This window comes from Xenopus laevis, chromosome 6L (assembly GCF_017654675.1).
Source record: "Xenopus laevis strain J_2021 chromosome 6L, Xenopus_laevis_v10.1, whole genome shotgun sequence".
In the NCBI taxonomy this organism is placed as follows: Eukaryota; Metazoa; Chordata; class Amphibia; order Anura; family Pipidae; genus Xenopus; species Xenopus laevis.
Window position 1 is genome coordinate 73,510,471 of NC_054381.1, and position 18,273 is coordinate 73,528,743.

Sequence of the window (18,273 nt, forward strand, 5' to 3'; positions counted from 1 at the left end):
TTTTCAATTATGCCATAAGTGTGTTTTATTAGAGGAGGTATAAAAACAAACATTTTTTTATACAATGGATTATAAAAACAGATATTTTTTAAGACTTGTACCTATGGAGTTCACCCTTAGTATCACACAAATCAAACAAGTTGGCTTTGTTTCATATACAGTTGCATTCCACATATTACTATGGTTTTTATTCTTCTTAGCAGTTTGTTTACACCAAATACCAAGTGGAACTTTGGCCCTGCATATGTTTATCAGAAAACTCTGCACCACATAAATGAGGAAAAAACCAGTTTGGAACTGGGATCTCATAAGCTACTACTTTGGTTGTGCTTTAAAACTCAGTTAGTGAGCTGCAGTCCATGGGATATTTAATGATGATAGAAGTTTCCTAGTTTCTTTCCCACCATTACTTCTGTAGTTTAATCATTCTAATATTCTGACTGCAGGTTGATTCTTCCAATGTTGAAGAAGAACAAAGTGAAGAAACAAAGTAAAGTAGGTGCTCAGATTCCAGTTAAACCATACATTTGGGGCTTGTGAGAAACTGAGGCAGGTTTATCAAGGAGTGATAGAGGTCACCACAGTAAAATTCCATCACTCTCTATTCATTCCTATGGGATGTTTAGAAGCATATTTATCAATTGGCGAACTGTAACCATCATCCACTGATAAATACACCTATGTGTGTGTGGCGGTTTTACTGTGGTGAGCTCTACTTTCGCGCTTTAGTAAATCTGCCCCTAAATGTCCTTTCAAGTCACTTTTCCTGGCTAGCCATTAGTCACTACAAACTGGTTTACAAGGTCACGTTAGGGACCTGTTTTGGCAAAATCCTATAGTTAGACAACTGGTTTGCATATTGATGCAAAAATAATATTAAAGGTGCATTTTTGTAAAGGATGGGAGTCTTGGGGGAAGTTGCAGCTCCCTTGTGCGTATAAACAAAGCATCATAGTCATATTTACTAGATGGAGGAGCTAATGAAAGAATGTACAATACAGGGTTTAATTGCTTAGAAGTATGCATCATGCAGTTGGAATTAAACAGGTTTACTAGCATCTTTGGTCAGTTGGAAAGCTCCCTCTCGAAATCACAGCAGTGAGTGATTCCTGGCTGATACAACTGCTGTCTCACAACCCAACTGCCTCAATGCTGGAAGACTACTTTTTGTCACCACAATATGAATATTGTCTATCTGATCAAGACTAATCAGGATATGTGATTTCTGCTTGTTTTTAAAGATAAAAATGTTCCTGTTTAAAAGCAAAACACAGAGCCATATTGAGAGCACCTTTGTTTAGGTAATTTTAGCATGAAATGCACATCCTATAATCCCTGCTGCTTGTTTGGAAGACCTACCAAATCCTTAAAGCTGATTTTTAAAAATCAGCTTTTTTTAGCTGCTGTTAAACTTTATACATTTTAGGGTAGTTAGCGCTAAGTTACTGTGCAAATTTCAGTACATGTGTAATATAGATCATCTCATCTGAGATTAAGCAGGATTGAATGTATGGCACTTAATTCAGTTAAAAAAAAGCTTAATAAAACTAAGTATATTGAGCCCCCTGGCACATTGAGAAAACTTGTTATAATAATGAGTTTTCTGTAAATAATATGGCTATGTTAATATTTCTATTGATACAATGTAGTCATCCCTACAGACAGTTTTGAATTTGTCCAAAAATAGAGACGGGGCATGGTAAAAGCAGATATACCAGAAAAGTGCTGTAATCCGATAAAAATTGGAAACCGCAGTCTCTTGGAATAGGTCAGCGTTACTGTTGGCATCATACGACACTAAAGATCATTGTAAGATACTGCTCATAAGAAACTTGTATCCAGCCATCTTGGTCCGTGTCATAGCGCCTGAAAACATCAGTCAGTCGCTATATAGAGAAGAAATATCAGAATGAAAATAATTACTATAGGTGTCTCAGAGAACAAATTATTATGAAACTTGTATTACAAAAACAGTGAGGCTTTATTTTTTAATAATTTACACGTACCAATCTATTGTTAAAGGGGTGGTTCACCTTCGAGTTAAATTTTAGTATGTTATAGAGTGGCAAATTCTAAGCAAAATTGCAATTGGTCATTATTTTCTTTTATTGTTTTTGAAGTATTTGCCTTCTGATTCTTTCCAACTTTCAAATAGGGGTCCCTGACCCCATCTAAAAAACAGATGCTCTGTAAAGCTACAAATTTATCGGTAATGCTACTTGTGATCACCCATCTTTCTATTCAGTCCTTCTATTCAAATTCCAATCTCTTTAAATCAATGCAGGATTGTTTGGGTAGTTTGGACCCTAGCAAACAGAGCACTGAAACTGCAAACTGGAGAGCTGCTGAATAAAAGCTACATAATTCAACCACAATTTCCTGCTTTGAACGGCGTTTTGGCGCATGCGCAGTAGGAGCATTTCCCCGGTACGGATCTACTGCGCATGCGCCAAAAGTCACAATGTAATTTTGGCGCATGCGCAGTAGATCGTACCGGCGAAATGCTCCTACTGCGCATGCGCCGGTCAAAGCAGGAAGAAGATTGCGTGGAAGAAGATGTCGTCTGCGAACTCCCTGGACTGGACCTGAGCAGAAGGGTAAGTAACAAGTTAGGGGCATTTGCCCAGCGGGACGGGTAGGCCAGGGGGGAGGAGGGAGGGTGGGCAACACACGGGAGGGGGGGAGGGTTTTTGCGCCAACTAGGTTTCCTTCCCCTCTAAGAGGCAGCTGCAACTTACTACTACTGGAAATGCTTTATGCATACCAGGCATTTTCAATCCTGGCAGAGCAACTGTGATCCCATGGGATAGTTTATTAGAACTGACCAAAAAGTGGCTGCCCCAGAGTGCTTCAACTACTGATTAGTTTAATGCGTCCACTGCATTGTGACCCACAATGCAGTGGATGCATTTGGTGGGTTTCAAAATAGGCCTTGGCATTTCAAATACACAAAGGGACCAAACAGCCCCCAAGAGGCCAATAAATTGGTAGTATCTTACAGCATTTGCTAGGATCCACAGATTGCCAGTCCACGGCTGGACGCATTAATAATCAAACAAACAGCCAGAAACTTCAATGCTCTGAACTGTTTTCTCAAGACTTTGAACAACAATTGGCTAAATAAATGAAAACAAATAAATGAAAACTTGGAAATATTTACCTGCAGGACAATGCAGCACTGAATGAAGTCATCAAAGGCAACTTGCCCTCTCCTTTGCCTGTCAAATTTTTTTATGAGGACATCATAAAACTGCTCTGAAAGACGATACCCTGAAGAAAGACAAACAAAGGAAACAGTTAATAAGGAATGTGTCATAACCAGCCGTGACTGCTCAGGAGACCGAGACCAAGATGGAAAGGAAGCTGAAATGACTTATTCAAGGACCCAGATTTGTGTTAAAGAGCCATTACTACGCCATACACTAAGCCAGTAGCATCCAGGTACAGAAGGAAACCACCATCTATACAGGCTAAAGTACAGCAGACTAGTAGCAGCATTTTATGTTGTAACAGTAATTGTATTGAAATATATTTTCTTTTTATCCACTTAGACAAGAGTTCAGAAAGATAATCTCATAGAACATGCAATTGTACTTTAAAAGCAGAAAGACAGAAATTACCAAAACCTGACAGAGCTTGCTTTAGTTCATTTTTATCAATCAGACCGGAGTTGTCTCGGTCATAAGTTCGGAATATGTTCTGCCAGTCTGTAATGTACTTCCAGACGCCTGAAAATTCATTGAAGTTCACACCACCCTTGTGGTCCCTGTCAAACATGGCTGAAATAAAGCAAAACACAAAATAAATAAAAACTACAATGGATTTACAGTCAAATGATAAATGTTCTGCAGACAAATACCTCATTTAAAAGAAAGTTATTTGCAATGTACTTTCCAGTAAACTATTAAGATAGAGATTATTGTGTGTGCAGTGCATTCCAGGTCAGCATATTTGCACTTATTCATATGTATGGAGGCTGCCACATTGAGTGGCTCGGCCAAAGCATTTTGGCAGAGCTAGATTGAGACCTGGGCAAACTCCCAATGCAACAAAGTATCACCAGCTCAGACTACTTGGATACATTTCAAGGGGACAACTGGTTAACTTGAAAAGTTTATGGTACAAGTAGATATACACAAAGCAATATGGAGCTGCCTTGTGCAATCTTACATTAAAGTGGACCTGTCACCCAGACATAAAAAGCTGTATAAAGAAAGTCCTTTGCAAATTAAACTTGAAACCCAAATTCTTTTTTTCTTTAAAACATCCATACCTTTTATAAACTCATTTAAAATTCTCCGCTGTCAATTATATATTACCTGCCCCGCCTCTTTGCTTTAGGTATAGAGGTGGGGCAGCCACTTACTTCCACTTTCCATTCAGTACTTCCTAGATGTCACTGCCCTCCTTACATTCCCCTTCACTCCTCACACTATATAATTGTGTAGGGCACTGCGCATAGGCACAAGATTTTGGGGTGATACACAACTTGCCTTGTCCACAAAATAACATCTGCCTGCTTACTATGATTGTGAATTCTAATACTTAACGAAACAATTTAAATAATGAATACAGTGTGAGTCAAGTTTAGTTTGCTCAACTAACATGATAGAAAAGAATTTGGAATAATTACTTGGGGTGACAGGTCCCCTTTAAGTATTTGGAACTGTGCCATATTATTTATGCAGTTGCAGAGCTTTCTATGGAATTGAGCAGCAGACGTAGTATAACATTGTTAAACAGTTGCTACATAGAATTAAGAAACATTAAACGTAGAGAAAGATGGATTTATTGTCCAGACAATATAACCAACATGGAATGCACTCTGGTTTGTAGGGTATGCCTAGATGATGTGATAGAGACCATAATCCGTACTAATACTAATACCATACTAATTTACCATAAAGATAACACCACATTAGCTCAATTTACTTTTTTTTTTTTAATTAACTAACAACCAATCACTACTTTAGATAAATTGCTTTTTATTATTTAGAATTTAGGGAATTCGGGTACAGGTGGTTCAGTAACTGGGTCAGGAATTGTAGCATACACACATTTGGTGTTACGGACACATCTGCAATGCTGTGTTGGTGCCCAGAGACAATACCCATAAACCAGTGTGGAACTCATTGCTACAGGGTGGCAGGTATAAAGAAGGATTCATTAGGTTGTAAAAAAACATAACAAAAAAAAAACAAAACAAGCTATTCTCTAGGGAAGACTGTTGAAGGCTTTGTCTAGTTGCCAGGAAACCTGGTGTTGGGGCTGTAAGACTTCATTGCAAATAGGCAACAGTTCCAGTAAACAACTTACATATGATAGAATTCACAGTTGCAGGATTAAAAGGTGTCCATGTACCTAAAATAAAACAAACAGTGTCATTAGTTTTTCAATTATTTGCCTTCTTCTTCTGACTCTTTTCAGCTTTCAAATGGGGGTCACTGAAGACCATCTAAAAATAAATGCTCTCTAAGGCTACAAACGTATAGTTATTGTAACCTTTTATTACTCATCTTTCGATTCAGGCCCTTTCTAGTCTATATTCTAGTCTCTTATTCAAATCTATACATTGTTGCTAGGGTACTTTGGACTGTAGCAACTAGACTGCAAAATGGAGAGCTGCTGCATAAAAGGCTAAATAACTCAAAAATTAATAAAACATGAAATCCAATTGCAAATTGTATCAGAATATCACTCTCTACATTATAATAAAAGTTAATTAAAGGTGAACAACCCCTTTAAGGTATGGTGATCCAAATTAAAGAAAAATCCCTTATCCAGAAAAACCCAGCACCCGAGCATTCCGGATAAAAGATGAATAAACTGTGATGTGTTTTGGGTTTCAATCACAACTTGCAGAAACCATAAAAGAGATAGTCAGACCACACCTAAACCAGTTTTACCAAACATCTAAATGCAAAATTAGCATGCAAATATTTTGATTAATTCCTATGGCTGAGAAAACAAGCTGCAGCTATATACACTTTCGTTTTCTGTGATCCTTGGATCCTGGGTTATTACTTTTATATTAGTATGGTTTTTACAGGTATGGGATCCGTTATCCAGAATGCTCTGAATTATGGAAAGTCTGTCTCAAATAGACTCCATTTTATCTAAATAGACTCAATAATAATAATTAAAAAAAAAAACAGTACCTTGTACACTATCCAAACTAAGATATAATTAATCCTTAATAAAGCAGTACCAGCCTATTAGGTTTAGTTAATGTTTAAATAATTTTCTAGTAGATTTAAGGTATGAAGATACAAATTACAGAAAGATCCATTATCAGGAATGCCTCAGGTCCCAAGCATTCTGGATAACAGGTCACATACCTGTAATACTATATTACATACCTCACATAGGTACAGTGCAGAGGCACATATACATTTGATACATTTCACACATTTGATACATTTCATACATTGGTTTATCTAAAACTATTCACTGTAACACATTGGTATGTGCTGCTCCTACATGAAATTAGTTACATGCCTTTCTCAAACATTGCAAAAAACAAAACAATTTATTTGTGCCATGCATTGCTCCATCTCATGGCAAATTACTACATTTAAATTGCTTTAAAATGTATAAAATAAATGACCTGGATAAACATTTAAGTTAATATTTGTGATATTAAGTATTTACAGTATAAGCTCCTTAATTCCTGCATTGTTAATAAGCAGACAGAATTGAACTATTGTCCATCAGCACACAGGCAGCAGTGCGCCACACACAAACAACCATTGTTTGGCTGGGCGTTTGTGTTGCTTTGGTTTCTAACAGTGACTAGTTATGGTTGGAGGGTTGAAAGCCTGTGGAAATACAGAATAACTTTCACTAAAAAAAAGTTTTTTTTAAAAAACAAATAGACCATTGTGATATTGGTACAATATTTTGCAGGACAAATAGGATAGGATTCTGGGATTTAGCAAAATAGTGGGAGACGTAATAGATGCAAAGCATAATATGATTTTGGAAGTATTGTCCCAATTGCAGGACTGCTAAACTGCATTATGTTAAAAATTAAATTGTCAATCTAAATAAATAATGTTAAAATGTCAATTTAAAATAAGTCCAGTTTTAGAAAATACCTGTGCAAAATAAAAAGATAACAGGACAATAAGTTACACTTTGTTTTCGGTTTATTTTATATATTACCAGCACAAATAAACAATAATTATTTTCATGGTGCTTTAAAATAACACAAAACATCACAAAATCACCTACACTGTATTTAAAATTTACAAGGCTGTGGTTGTTCTTCTATTGCTTGTGTCAGACAAGGTCCCTTCACTCTGCAGTGCAGAAAAATGTTATATAAATTTTTGTAGCACAAATCTACTTTATTACTTTTAGGCATAAAGACGGACAGATATTTTTTTTACTGAGAATTCTAATATTTACATAGTTAATTTAAGTTGAGTAAACAAAAAGGTCCATCAAGGTCAGTGAGGCACAGTGAGCTTCCTTGCAGCAAATGGGTCCTCTATTCATTTAAGGCATTTTTATGTTCTCCCTATGTTGGAAGAACTTTACGAATTCAGATCATTAAAATAATACTAAAAATCAAAGATTTATTGAAAAAATCTGACTTTTCGAACACCAATGCTCTTTCTCAAGGATTACAAATCTCCGTTGAGTGTAGGGATGCACCGAATCCAGGATTTGGCCTTTTTCAGCAGGATTCGACTGAAACCTTCTGCCCGGCCGAACCTAATCCAAATCTGCACAAAAAAAAGTCCCAAAGGTGCACTTCGTTTCCTGTGTAAATGCCAGGGTGCCAGCAAACATGTAATGGTATATCTGCAGGAATAGCGACACTCACGGGACTCTTCTGAAGCTCAACAAATGTGATACTTTATTGGAGACTCAACGTTTCGATCCCCCACAGGAATCTTCGTCAGGAGAATACAGAACAAACAACCAGAGACCGCATGGTCCCACAGAATTTAAACCCCCAACCGTTTCTGTGCTCTAAGTCCGTTGCTAGGCAACCCTAATTAGCAAGGAATGTGCAGCAGCATATCTATTAGGAGAGGAAAGTGGGTCAGTACGTTGGAAGAAAGTGGAAAAGATAAAGCTTACACGATCCCTTAATAGGGACCGGGTGAAGGAGAAAGCCCTTGCCATGCCAAATAAAAATTACCTCTCCAGTTCGTTACCCAGAGTCCCTTCTTGGACTAACCGCCTTCTACCCAATCCCTGTGCAGCATAGAGGTGGGTGTGCGCTATTGTGCAGCGGAGTTCCGTACGTTGCTTGACAGGAGCCGGGCCATTGCTAGGCAACCGGCATACGCTATTATTTGGCATAAGAGACAGAATCGGCTTACATATGGAGTGCGATTTCCGCGGCATTGCCGAACTTTCTCACGCTGGATGTTTCCAGCCTCTTAGTCATGACTCCTCGATTCCTTATCAAACCCATGCCACTCGTCTCAGCCTACGTTAAAGCAGAAAATATTATTAGCAGGGTACTTCCTTCCAAAACCACATATGTCTGCATGGGGGTATAAAAATATACCCCCATGCAGACTTATGTGATTTTGGAAGGAAGTACCCTGCTAATAATATTTTCCGCTTTAAACAGAAAAACATGGAGGATCTTGGGCCGAAACGTTGGACACAGTGATGTTTGATTAAAAAATTTTGATAAAAGTTTCTGAAGTGCTAGTCTATTTTGAAAGCTACATACTATGTTTGACCAGAGCATCCATCTTAGATTGTGAAAGAAAGAGTGCAGGTACTTATATCTCCCCGCACTTGGCGCTCCTTCCTTGTGCGGGTGTTCTAGCGCTCGTAAGGGGGGTATTTTAAAAAAACCCTACCGTTTCCCCACAACCAGAGTGGGGCTCTATTAGCCCACACCTCTGGTGGGGAAACAATTGTGGGGTGACCTTTAATGCAACAAGCCAGACTGACATGCTTTGTCTCTCTGCATCTGCTCTGAACATGAATTTGGAAAGCCCTTCATTTTAATTCATAAAGGAAGCATAAAGGAAGCTTTTTTTAAACAATTTTAATGATTAATGTTTTTCTTTTACAAAGATTTACAACTCTGATAGGACTTTGCAAAAGTCATAATGCACATAGCATAACATTGTACACACATTCCTATAACACATGAATTTTAGTGCAGGAAACAGCTCTTACTTGTGTCAGGAAACAACAACTTGAAAAACAGTTGCCAGATGCCTGCCGTCACCAGAGATTGTGCCAGGAAACATAAACAAGTTTTTCCAGGTTGCCAACATTAGAAGCAAGCACCTGAGCATCTACATCTTACAACTTCATCAAAAAGTTCAACTGAGTTTGTGCAAACTAAAACTGGCCATACATTACAAGATACAAGCAGATCTCTCACCGATATGCCCGCCTTGAGGTGGGCAATATTGGGCTGATCTGATTTGCAGTAAAGTCATCCGGTATCCCCCCAAAGGCCATGCCCAGAAATTTAAAAATCTCCAAGGACAGAATCATTCTGTAATGACGCCTCTGCCCATAATGTTTTTATACCACTGCATGACTGTAATGCATGCAAGGGGTGTTGTTGATAAGGAAGTATAAAATAACCAAAAGCAAATGTATTACTTTCTTTAATTGAAATAACCTTAAAGAAACACTTTTTAGGCACTATTGGTTTGGGAAATAACACTGCCAATGGTTATTAAATCATTTTTGTACAAATGAGTAGGTTACTTAGAGTTTTTGTTTACCTTCCAAGCAGAATTCTAAGTTTAGTTGTTTTCTAGAAGTAAAGACTTTTTTTCAATTGCTTTTATTTTATTTTATTTTTTACAAAATTGAAGTTTAAAAGTTTCATGTTCCTTTCTCTGGTCTTGACAGCTCAGTAATCCAGATACATATCTGTTACAACTGTTAATATTTGCTACATTTTTCAGCAGCATTTGTGGAATATTAGCAACTATTGTATCAATTCTAACAGTTGCCTTTAATGAAACTCAAACTGCTCAGCAGGGCCAAAGATAAAAAAATGTAGCAACTAAAGTTATCATTTATAACAGTATACAGAGTAGGTGAAAGACATAAGAAATTGAAAAAAATTAAACTACACTTAAATATTAGAAAAATAGTCACTGAAAATAGAAAGTAGTCGAACAATCTGAAAACTGCAATGAAAATTGTTGGTAGATGAACAATCCCTTTGAAGGAAAAATTCTTAAAATGGCTGTCATCTTTTCACCTGTTCCTGGGCTCCCTTGCAGTTGGACTGTGTGATGAGAAAGCCAAACTCTGTTGAGAATGCACATTGCCCAGAGAATGCACATATCTCAGCAAGAGGAGTGCTAGCCCAGGGTCTGGGTAAGAGAATATAATTACTAAAGGGTGTTTAACAAAATGGCACCCCAGTGATGAACCCTTTCCTTGTTCTTTAACATTTGCACACAAAGTTAGATCTCTATATGCATTTCAATTGCTGGGTATTTGCACTTAATATCGCTCACAGACAAAAATGTCAATAACACCAATATGTGACTGCTCTATAGGATTAAACCCATATGGTTTACTCAGGGAGTTACTTATTAAGGTTCAAGTTGTGTTTTCTACGAAAATTCAAGTTTGAGTTGGTTTTTTTTCCCATCAAAACTAACTTTTCGGGTAAAAAATAAAACCTTTTATGAATTTTTTGTGTTTTTTTTTTAAAACACCTATCGAGGTTATGTAGGAGTCAATGGCAAAGGTCCCTTGAAACATATGAATATGTTAATAACCTGCATCATTTTCAAATTGTCAGAGGGTTTTGACTGAAAACTTGAATAATTCGAGCAATTTTTTGTTTTTTTTCTTTTGAGTTTTTTAGTACAACTAAGTTTTTGTGCAAACTAAAGCTGGCCATACATTACAAGATAAAAGCAAATCTTTCATGGATATGCCCACCAATATCGTAATATCGTGCTGATCTGACCGGATTTTCGTAACTTCAACTCGCAAAATCATGTTTTTTTCCATTTGAGTTTTTTCCTTAAATAAGAAACCATTCAAGTTGTGAGTTCATTCTAGGTATAAAAAAAAACGCTTACGGTACATTCAACCTTTAATAAATAACCCCCTTAGTCTGCATTTTCAACCTAACAGCATACTGATCATGCATGATGTCAAGAATATCTGTAATTTGAATTTACATTGAATGGGGAGGACTTTGTTTGTGCAAATGTTTATAAATGTCTGCAGGCATATAAACAAACACATTGCACCAAGGACAAAAATTCTGCACTGTATAAATATGTCTGGTATGTCAATTCTAACAAAATAATTTCCTTCTTTTCTTAATGTATCAAAATTTTCTTTATATAGATGCTTAAAATATAAATTTCTCCACTTTTTTATGCTGATTCAAACTATTAAACCACACCTGAGTTCGATTACATACAGTAACTCAGAAGGCTCTTCTTTTATGTAAATGTGGAGGAGTAAGGGCATGGCCTTAGTAAAAACTTCTGGTTATATTACACACAAGAGTTAATTTTAATGTGATGTTCCCATAAATTACAAACTGGCCAAGCATTACAGTTCAATATTACCTTATAGTCCTAAACAGACTTGTGATTCTGTAGACATTACATACATTACTATTTTACTATGTTACATAATCAGTACTGATTCATATGAGCGGTCAGAGAAGTGCATTTTAAGGTGGGAATCTAGTACAGTACATTCACACAGGACTGCTTTTGTTTTTTCCCCAAACAAAGTGCATGAGGTAGAGGAAAAGTTTATTCCATGTCACAGGCAAGTACAGTGCTTCACTGTAAAAAGCTGCAGCTTGTTTCCTCAACCAACAAAACTGACAGTCAAATAAAAGCTCAGTAACATACATGATTTGAAACTCAAATGGGTAGATTTGGGTATCCCAACTGCTTACTTACCCTTCTGCGCAGGTCCAGTCTATGGAGTTCACCGACGCCATCTTCTTCCAAGCGATCTTCTTCCTGCTTTGACCAGCATTTTGGCACATGCGCAGTAGGAGCATTTCGCCAGTACGGATCTACTGCGCATGCGCCAAAAGTCACAACATTTTCCGATTTCACTTTGTGACTTTTGGCGCATGCGCAGTAGATCCATACTGGCAAAATGCTCCTACTTCGCAGGCGCTGGTCAAAGCAGGAAGAAGATCGCTTGGAAGAAGATGGCGTCAGTGAACTCCGTAGACTGGACCTGTGCAGAAGGGTAAGTAACAAGTTAGGGGCATTTGCCCAGCGAGACAGGTAGGCCAGGGGGGAGGAGGGAAGGTTTTTGCGCCGACTGGGTTTCCGTCTCCTTTAAAGGGCTCAATTTATCATGCTGTGTAAAAAGTGGAGTGAAACATTACCGGTGATGTTGCTCATAGCAACCAATCAGATCTTTGCTTTTGTCTTAACTGCTGAAATCTAATTGCGGATTGGTTGCTCTGGGAAACATCATCAGTAATGCTTCACACCACTTGCATGATAAATAGGCCCCTATGGGTCTAGGGTCTGTGTACCATGTGTAGTTTAGGATTATAAATGGCATATCAGGGGTGCACTTTATACAGTGTTTTGTAAAATTTCATAAAATATCCCATACAAAATTCAATTTGTTTAGTTAAGAAAATATATTCTTTACCATACTCTAAATATATCCAAGTCCTAGCTGGCACTGGATCTGTTATAAAGTCTATTTCTAATGTAAATAACACCATATCTGACATATATTTAGCACAGTTACAGTTCATTCATGCTCCCTTTAAAAGCATCTAACCCTTTTCTAAATAAATGTTGTCAATAAAAAGTAATCCAGTAAAATTCATCCACCCCACTATGAAGCCAGCAGTGATTTACCAAGCAATAACAAACAGATAACAATACAAAAAAAAGGTAAAAAAAAGGGAGGGGGGGGGATAATGTTGCTGTTGGGACTGAGGGAAAAGACATTTACAATAAATATAAATCTTGTCTATGCCTCACCCCCTTCAGGTAGCATTACAATTTCAGTTGTACAGTAAATACAATAGCAGCAAGGTAGCACATTGTAAAGATTTACAGTAAACATACATACATAATATGCTGCATGCAGCAAAAACAGCCTCATAATACTGATCGACTACAGGGATACACATTTAAATACTCAAATAGTACAATAATAGTGGCTATCTGCACTAATACAAACTATATTACTCTACTGAAATACCAGCAAGAGTATGGTAATGATATACTGTAGATAAAAACATTCTGTTTAGCAGAGAAACAGTAAATAATAATAATAAATGAGCTCTAAAGACCCACACACCATACTTCAAATAACTAGGGATGCACCGAATCCAAGATTCGGTTCGGGATTCGGCCTTTTTCAGCAGGATTCGGATTCGGCCTAATCCTTCTGCCCAGCCGAACCGAATCCGAACCCTAATTTGCATATGCAAATTAGGGGCGGGGAGGGAAATCGCTTGACTTTTTGTCAGAAAACAAGTTAGTAAAAACTGTTTTCCCCTTCCCACCCCTAATTTGCATATGCAAATTAGGGTTCGGTTCGGTATTCGGCCGAATCTTTAGCGAAGGATTCGGGGGTTCGGCCGAATCCAAAAAAGTGGATTCGGTGCATCCCTACAAATAACCAGATAGCATCAACATCAAATTAAAAATATATTGCAGCATACATGCAGCATTAATTTGTCAGGTAGCTATGTGCTGCTATTAGAAAAAGTGGCAGCACATAGGGTATTCATCTGATAACCATCCCTAGACTGAAAGGTGAAAAGAAATGCTAGTGGATGGAGAAGCAGATACATGCTAGTGTATGATTTGTGGCAAATCTGGAAATGGCCTGGGTGTTTCGATGAATGATTTAGGTTGATAAGGGGCATGTGTAAAAATGCTCAGAATTTCAAATTTGGCAATGTAATATTTTAACATATTAGTAAAACAAATATGGAGAAAAAAAAAAGTTTTTCTCTCACCATTTGACAGGGCTTGCTGGAGTTCTGTGTCAGATATAACACCGCTTCTGTCTCGGTCCACTCTGCAGATATAAAAACATTTAAATATATAAACATTTTATTAATGGTAATCATATGTTTATATTTAAACAATTAGCATGTGTAAAGACTTTAAAATACCTTTAACTGTGGGCCTGCTCTTTATATAAATATATACATTTAATGCAAAGATGTCAAACCTGTGATACTTTAACTGTGTTGACTTCACCACCCTTGTCCAAAGCCCACCAGAAGCTTAAAGGAGAACTAACCCCTAATAATGAATATGGCTAAATATGCCATATTTTATATACTGAAGTTATTGCACCAGCCTAGCGTTTCAGCTTCTCAATAGCCGCAATGATCCAGGACTTCAAACTTGTCACAGGGGGTCAGAATCTTGGAAAGTTTCTGCGACACTCACATGCTCAGTGGGCTCTGAGCAGCTGTTGAGAAGCTAAGCTTAGGGGTCATTACAAACTATCAAGCAAAAAATGAGGTTCCTTTTCCTGACAACAGGGATTGCATTAGAAGATTGTTGCCAGAATGGGGATAGCAGCATTCTCAGGGGGCAATCATAGTATATACACTATACTTGAGTTTATGCTAGCAAAAGGATTTAACAGGCAACAGTTCCACAAATGTAAAACTAGTTGAAACAAAACTTCCCAGAGTCATTTTAATGTTATGAGTAGGTCACATAGGGTAACTTTTAGAGGGCAATTAAATGCACAACTCAACTTTTGTGATTCCTCATTCAATGTCGGCCATATTTTCCCAAAAGATTTCTTTAAACATAGTTTTTTTTTTTTCCATTTTCACTTTGTGTAACTGAATAAATGAAAGCAAAACACTCATATATTGGGAAATAAAGCAGATTATGTAGAGGTAAGGGTATTTAGGACAAGTAACATTCAGACAAATTAAGTCAAGGAAACCAACTACCGTATATACTCGAGTATAAGCCGTCCCGAGTATAAGCCGAGGTACCTAATTTTACCTCCAAAAACTGGGAAAGCTTATTGACTCGAGTATAAGCCAAGGGTGAGAAACGCAGCAGCTTCTGGTAAGTTTCAATCAAAAAATTGAGGGTTTCTGCTCCCATTGGAGGTGCCAGCATCTTGTTTTTGGATGCCGGCGACCATTCTTGGACGCCGGCGAATATTCTTGGAGACTATTCTTGGACGCCGGCGACAATTCTTGGACGCCGGCGACAATTCTTGGACGCCGGCGACCATTTTTGCGCTTGACCCAAGTATAAGCCGGGGTAGAGTTTTTCAGCATATTTTGGGGGCTGAAAAATTCGGCTTATACTCGAGTATATATGGTAATCATTTTCCAATTATGATTTGCTCCAACAATTAATCAGAAACCCAAATTGGCAGGCTTAAATTCTGCTTCTCAGCTTTTGCAGCATTTCACATAAAAAAGGAATAAGCAGCAAGAGAGCTGTGGGTAGAACGTGGTACATAAAACTGCATGTTTGTAAACAACCAAAAAGGCATTACTAGTTAAACCAATATTTGCAAATCTCCTTAAAATACAAATATATAGACATGCCTCTGTGTAAGCAGCACCAGGGCCCCAGTGGGCCTTAAAGCCGGCCTAGCTGTCAACACTCCCACACCCCTCCCCAACCTTGGCAGACCTGTATATAATTATACCTTAGAATACGATGACTGTAGCTATTGATTAAGGAACTTACAGAAGACCCATTGCTTGAGCCAAAATCAGACTGGATGACACCCTTGCCTAAGGATGTCTGACAAAACTTGGTGATGCAACACAAATGCAGTCAAGCACAGGAGAAAATATAATTTATGAATGTCTCTGCACAAAAGTCTCCTCCTGCATTGCTACAAACCTTGACAGCAACCAACAATGTGGAGCCTTCCAAAAAGTATATACTTTGGCCCACTTACAAGCCTTTGTCAGGAATTGAATACCAGAAATGTAACAAATATAGAACTAAAAAAGGTACACAAAACCTGCTCATCCATGACATATAATTATATCTTTCAAAGACAATCCACACTGTCAGGACTTAGTGGAGGGACCAACGTTCGGCTACATCCGCCTTTGTCAAAGTGATAAAACCAGTGCAAACACACATTTAAAAAACCTGACTGGCTTAATCAATTTGCATAATTATTTTGCACTACTACCTCATAGCTATGGGGCTGCTAGCCCTACCCATTATTATAATACTCTCTTAGAACTTCAAAACCCTCTGTGAATAAAGTGACAATACTAATTAACAATAACAAAACTTGAGCAAAACACTAATTTATAAAACCAAAATATTAACTAAAAACGAAAAAGTCAGCAAGTATAATGAAAACCCACTCCTTTACGTATGTATGAGCCATTATGTTAATCACACAGCTTCCTCAATCATGTTTTTAATATAACTCATATTCAATCAAGACTGATTTGTATATTTATATAGTAACATACTAAAGCTGGCCATAGTCGCAAAGATCCGATAGTACGAATCGAGGATTTAAAATACCTTGTTTCCACATCAAGAAGGTATTCACACAAACAAATGTAGCAGGTTGGGTATCATAGGCAATTAAACGTTATTAAATTTATTGGGAGAAGCGGCACATAGATATGATATCTATGTATAATTATATAAGGGGACCATACAATAAACTCTCTGATGCTTATTTACACAAGGGCCTTGATGGAGATTACACCAATAGTAAAATCCATCATATTTGAAAAAGGGTTATTTTTACAGTAAGAGCTGTGAAAATGTAGGAAATTCTCTTTAAAGGGGAATTTCTCAATCAAGTTAAGTTTTAGGTTATAGAATGGCTAATTCTAAGCAACTTTCAATTGGCCTTCATTTAGTATAGTTTTTGAATTCTTTTTCTGACTCTTTCCAGCTTTGAAATGGGGTTCACTAACTAATGCTGTGAAGTTAGTACATAAATCCTTTGACTCTGACATTTATGGTCCCTCCAACTTGACTCCTCTGTTTTTAAAGGAACAGTAACCAAAGACAAAAAGTGTATCAAAGTAATTAAAATATAATGTACTGTTGCTGTGCACTGGTAAAAATCTGTTTTCAAATGTTTGCTTCAGAAGTCTACTATAGTTTATATAAACCAGCTGCTGTGTAGCCATGGGGGCAGCCATTCAAGATACAGGAAAAAAGGCAGAGGTTACATAACAGAAAATAGATAAAACACCATTGTATTGGACAGGGCTTATCTGTTATGTGCTATGTAATCTGTGCCTTTTCTCATTTTTTCCAGTGTGAATGGCTGCCCCATGGTTACAAACATGCAGCTTTTACCAGTGCATGCCAACAGTGTATTGTATGTTACTTTAGAACCCTTTCATATACTGTTCCTAATGTAATTTCCATGCTGATTGAAAGAAGATATATACAGATATAGATATATACATATATATATATATATATATAGATATATATAGATATATATATATAGATATATATATATATATATATACACACACACACACAGTGGTGTGAAAAACTATTTGCCCCCTTCCTGATTTCTTATTCTTTTGTATGTTTGTCACACAAAATGTTTCTGATCATCAAACACATTTAACTATTAGTCAAAGATAACACAAGTAAACACAAAATGCAGTTTTCAAATGAGGGTTTTTATTATTTAGGGAAAAAATCCAAACCTGTGTGAAAAAGTAATTGCCCCCTGAACCTAATAACTGGTTGGGCCACCCTTAGCAGCAATAACTGCAATCAAGCGTTTACGATAACTTGCAACGAGTCTTTTACAGCGCTCTGGAGGAATTTTGGCCCACTCATCTTTGCAGAATTGTTGTAATTCAGCTTTATTTGAGGGTTTTCTAGCATGAACCGCCTTTTAAGGTCATGCCACAACATCTCAATAGGATTCAGGTCAGGACTTTGACTAGGCCACTCCAAAGTCTTCATTTTGTTTTTCTTCAGCCATTCAGAGGTGGATTTGCTGGTGTGTTTTGGGTCATTGTCCTGCTGCAGCACCCAAGATCGCTTCAGCTTGAGTTGACGAACAGATGGCCGGACATTCTCCTTCAGGATTTTTTGGTAGACAGTAGAATTCATGGTTCCATCTATCACAGCAAGTCTTCCAGGTCCTGAAGCAGCAAAACAACCCCAGACCATCACACTACCACCACCATATTTTACTGTTGGTATGATGTTCTTTTTCTGAAATGCTGTGTTACTTTTACGCCAGATGTAACCTTCCAAAAAATTCAACTTTTGTCTCGTCGGTCCACAAGGTATTTTCCCAAAAGTCTTGGCAATCATTGAGATGTTTTTTTAGCAAAAT

General features: G+C 37.4%; 1 protein-coding gene across 2 annotated transcripts in view; it reads right to left on the reverse strand.

Moving 5' to 3' along the window:
* The window catches only part of pdcd6.L (programmed cell death 6 L homeolog), a 22,200-nt gene continuing 3,927 nt past the window's right edge, over nt 1-18,273 (reverse strand). Inside the window, exons 2-6 of one of the 2 annotated variants that reach the window (XM_018266275.2) lie at nt 13,940-14,001; nt 5,317-5,361; nt 3,627-3,779; nt 3,161-3,270; nt 1-1,886 (exon numbers count right to left, since the gene is read on the reverse strand). In XM_018266275.2, coding sequence (XP_018121764.1) covers nt 1,788-1,886; nt 3,161-3,270; nt 3,627-3,779; nt 5,317-5,361; nt 13,940-14,001 — 469 coding nt within the window. In that variant the 3' untranslated portion in view covers nt 1-1,787. 2 annotated transcript variants of the gene reach the window in all.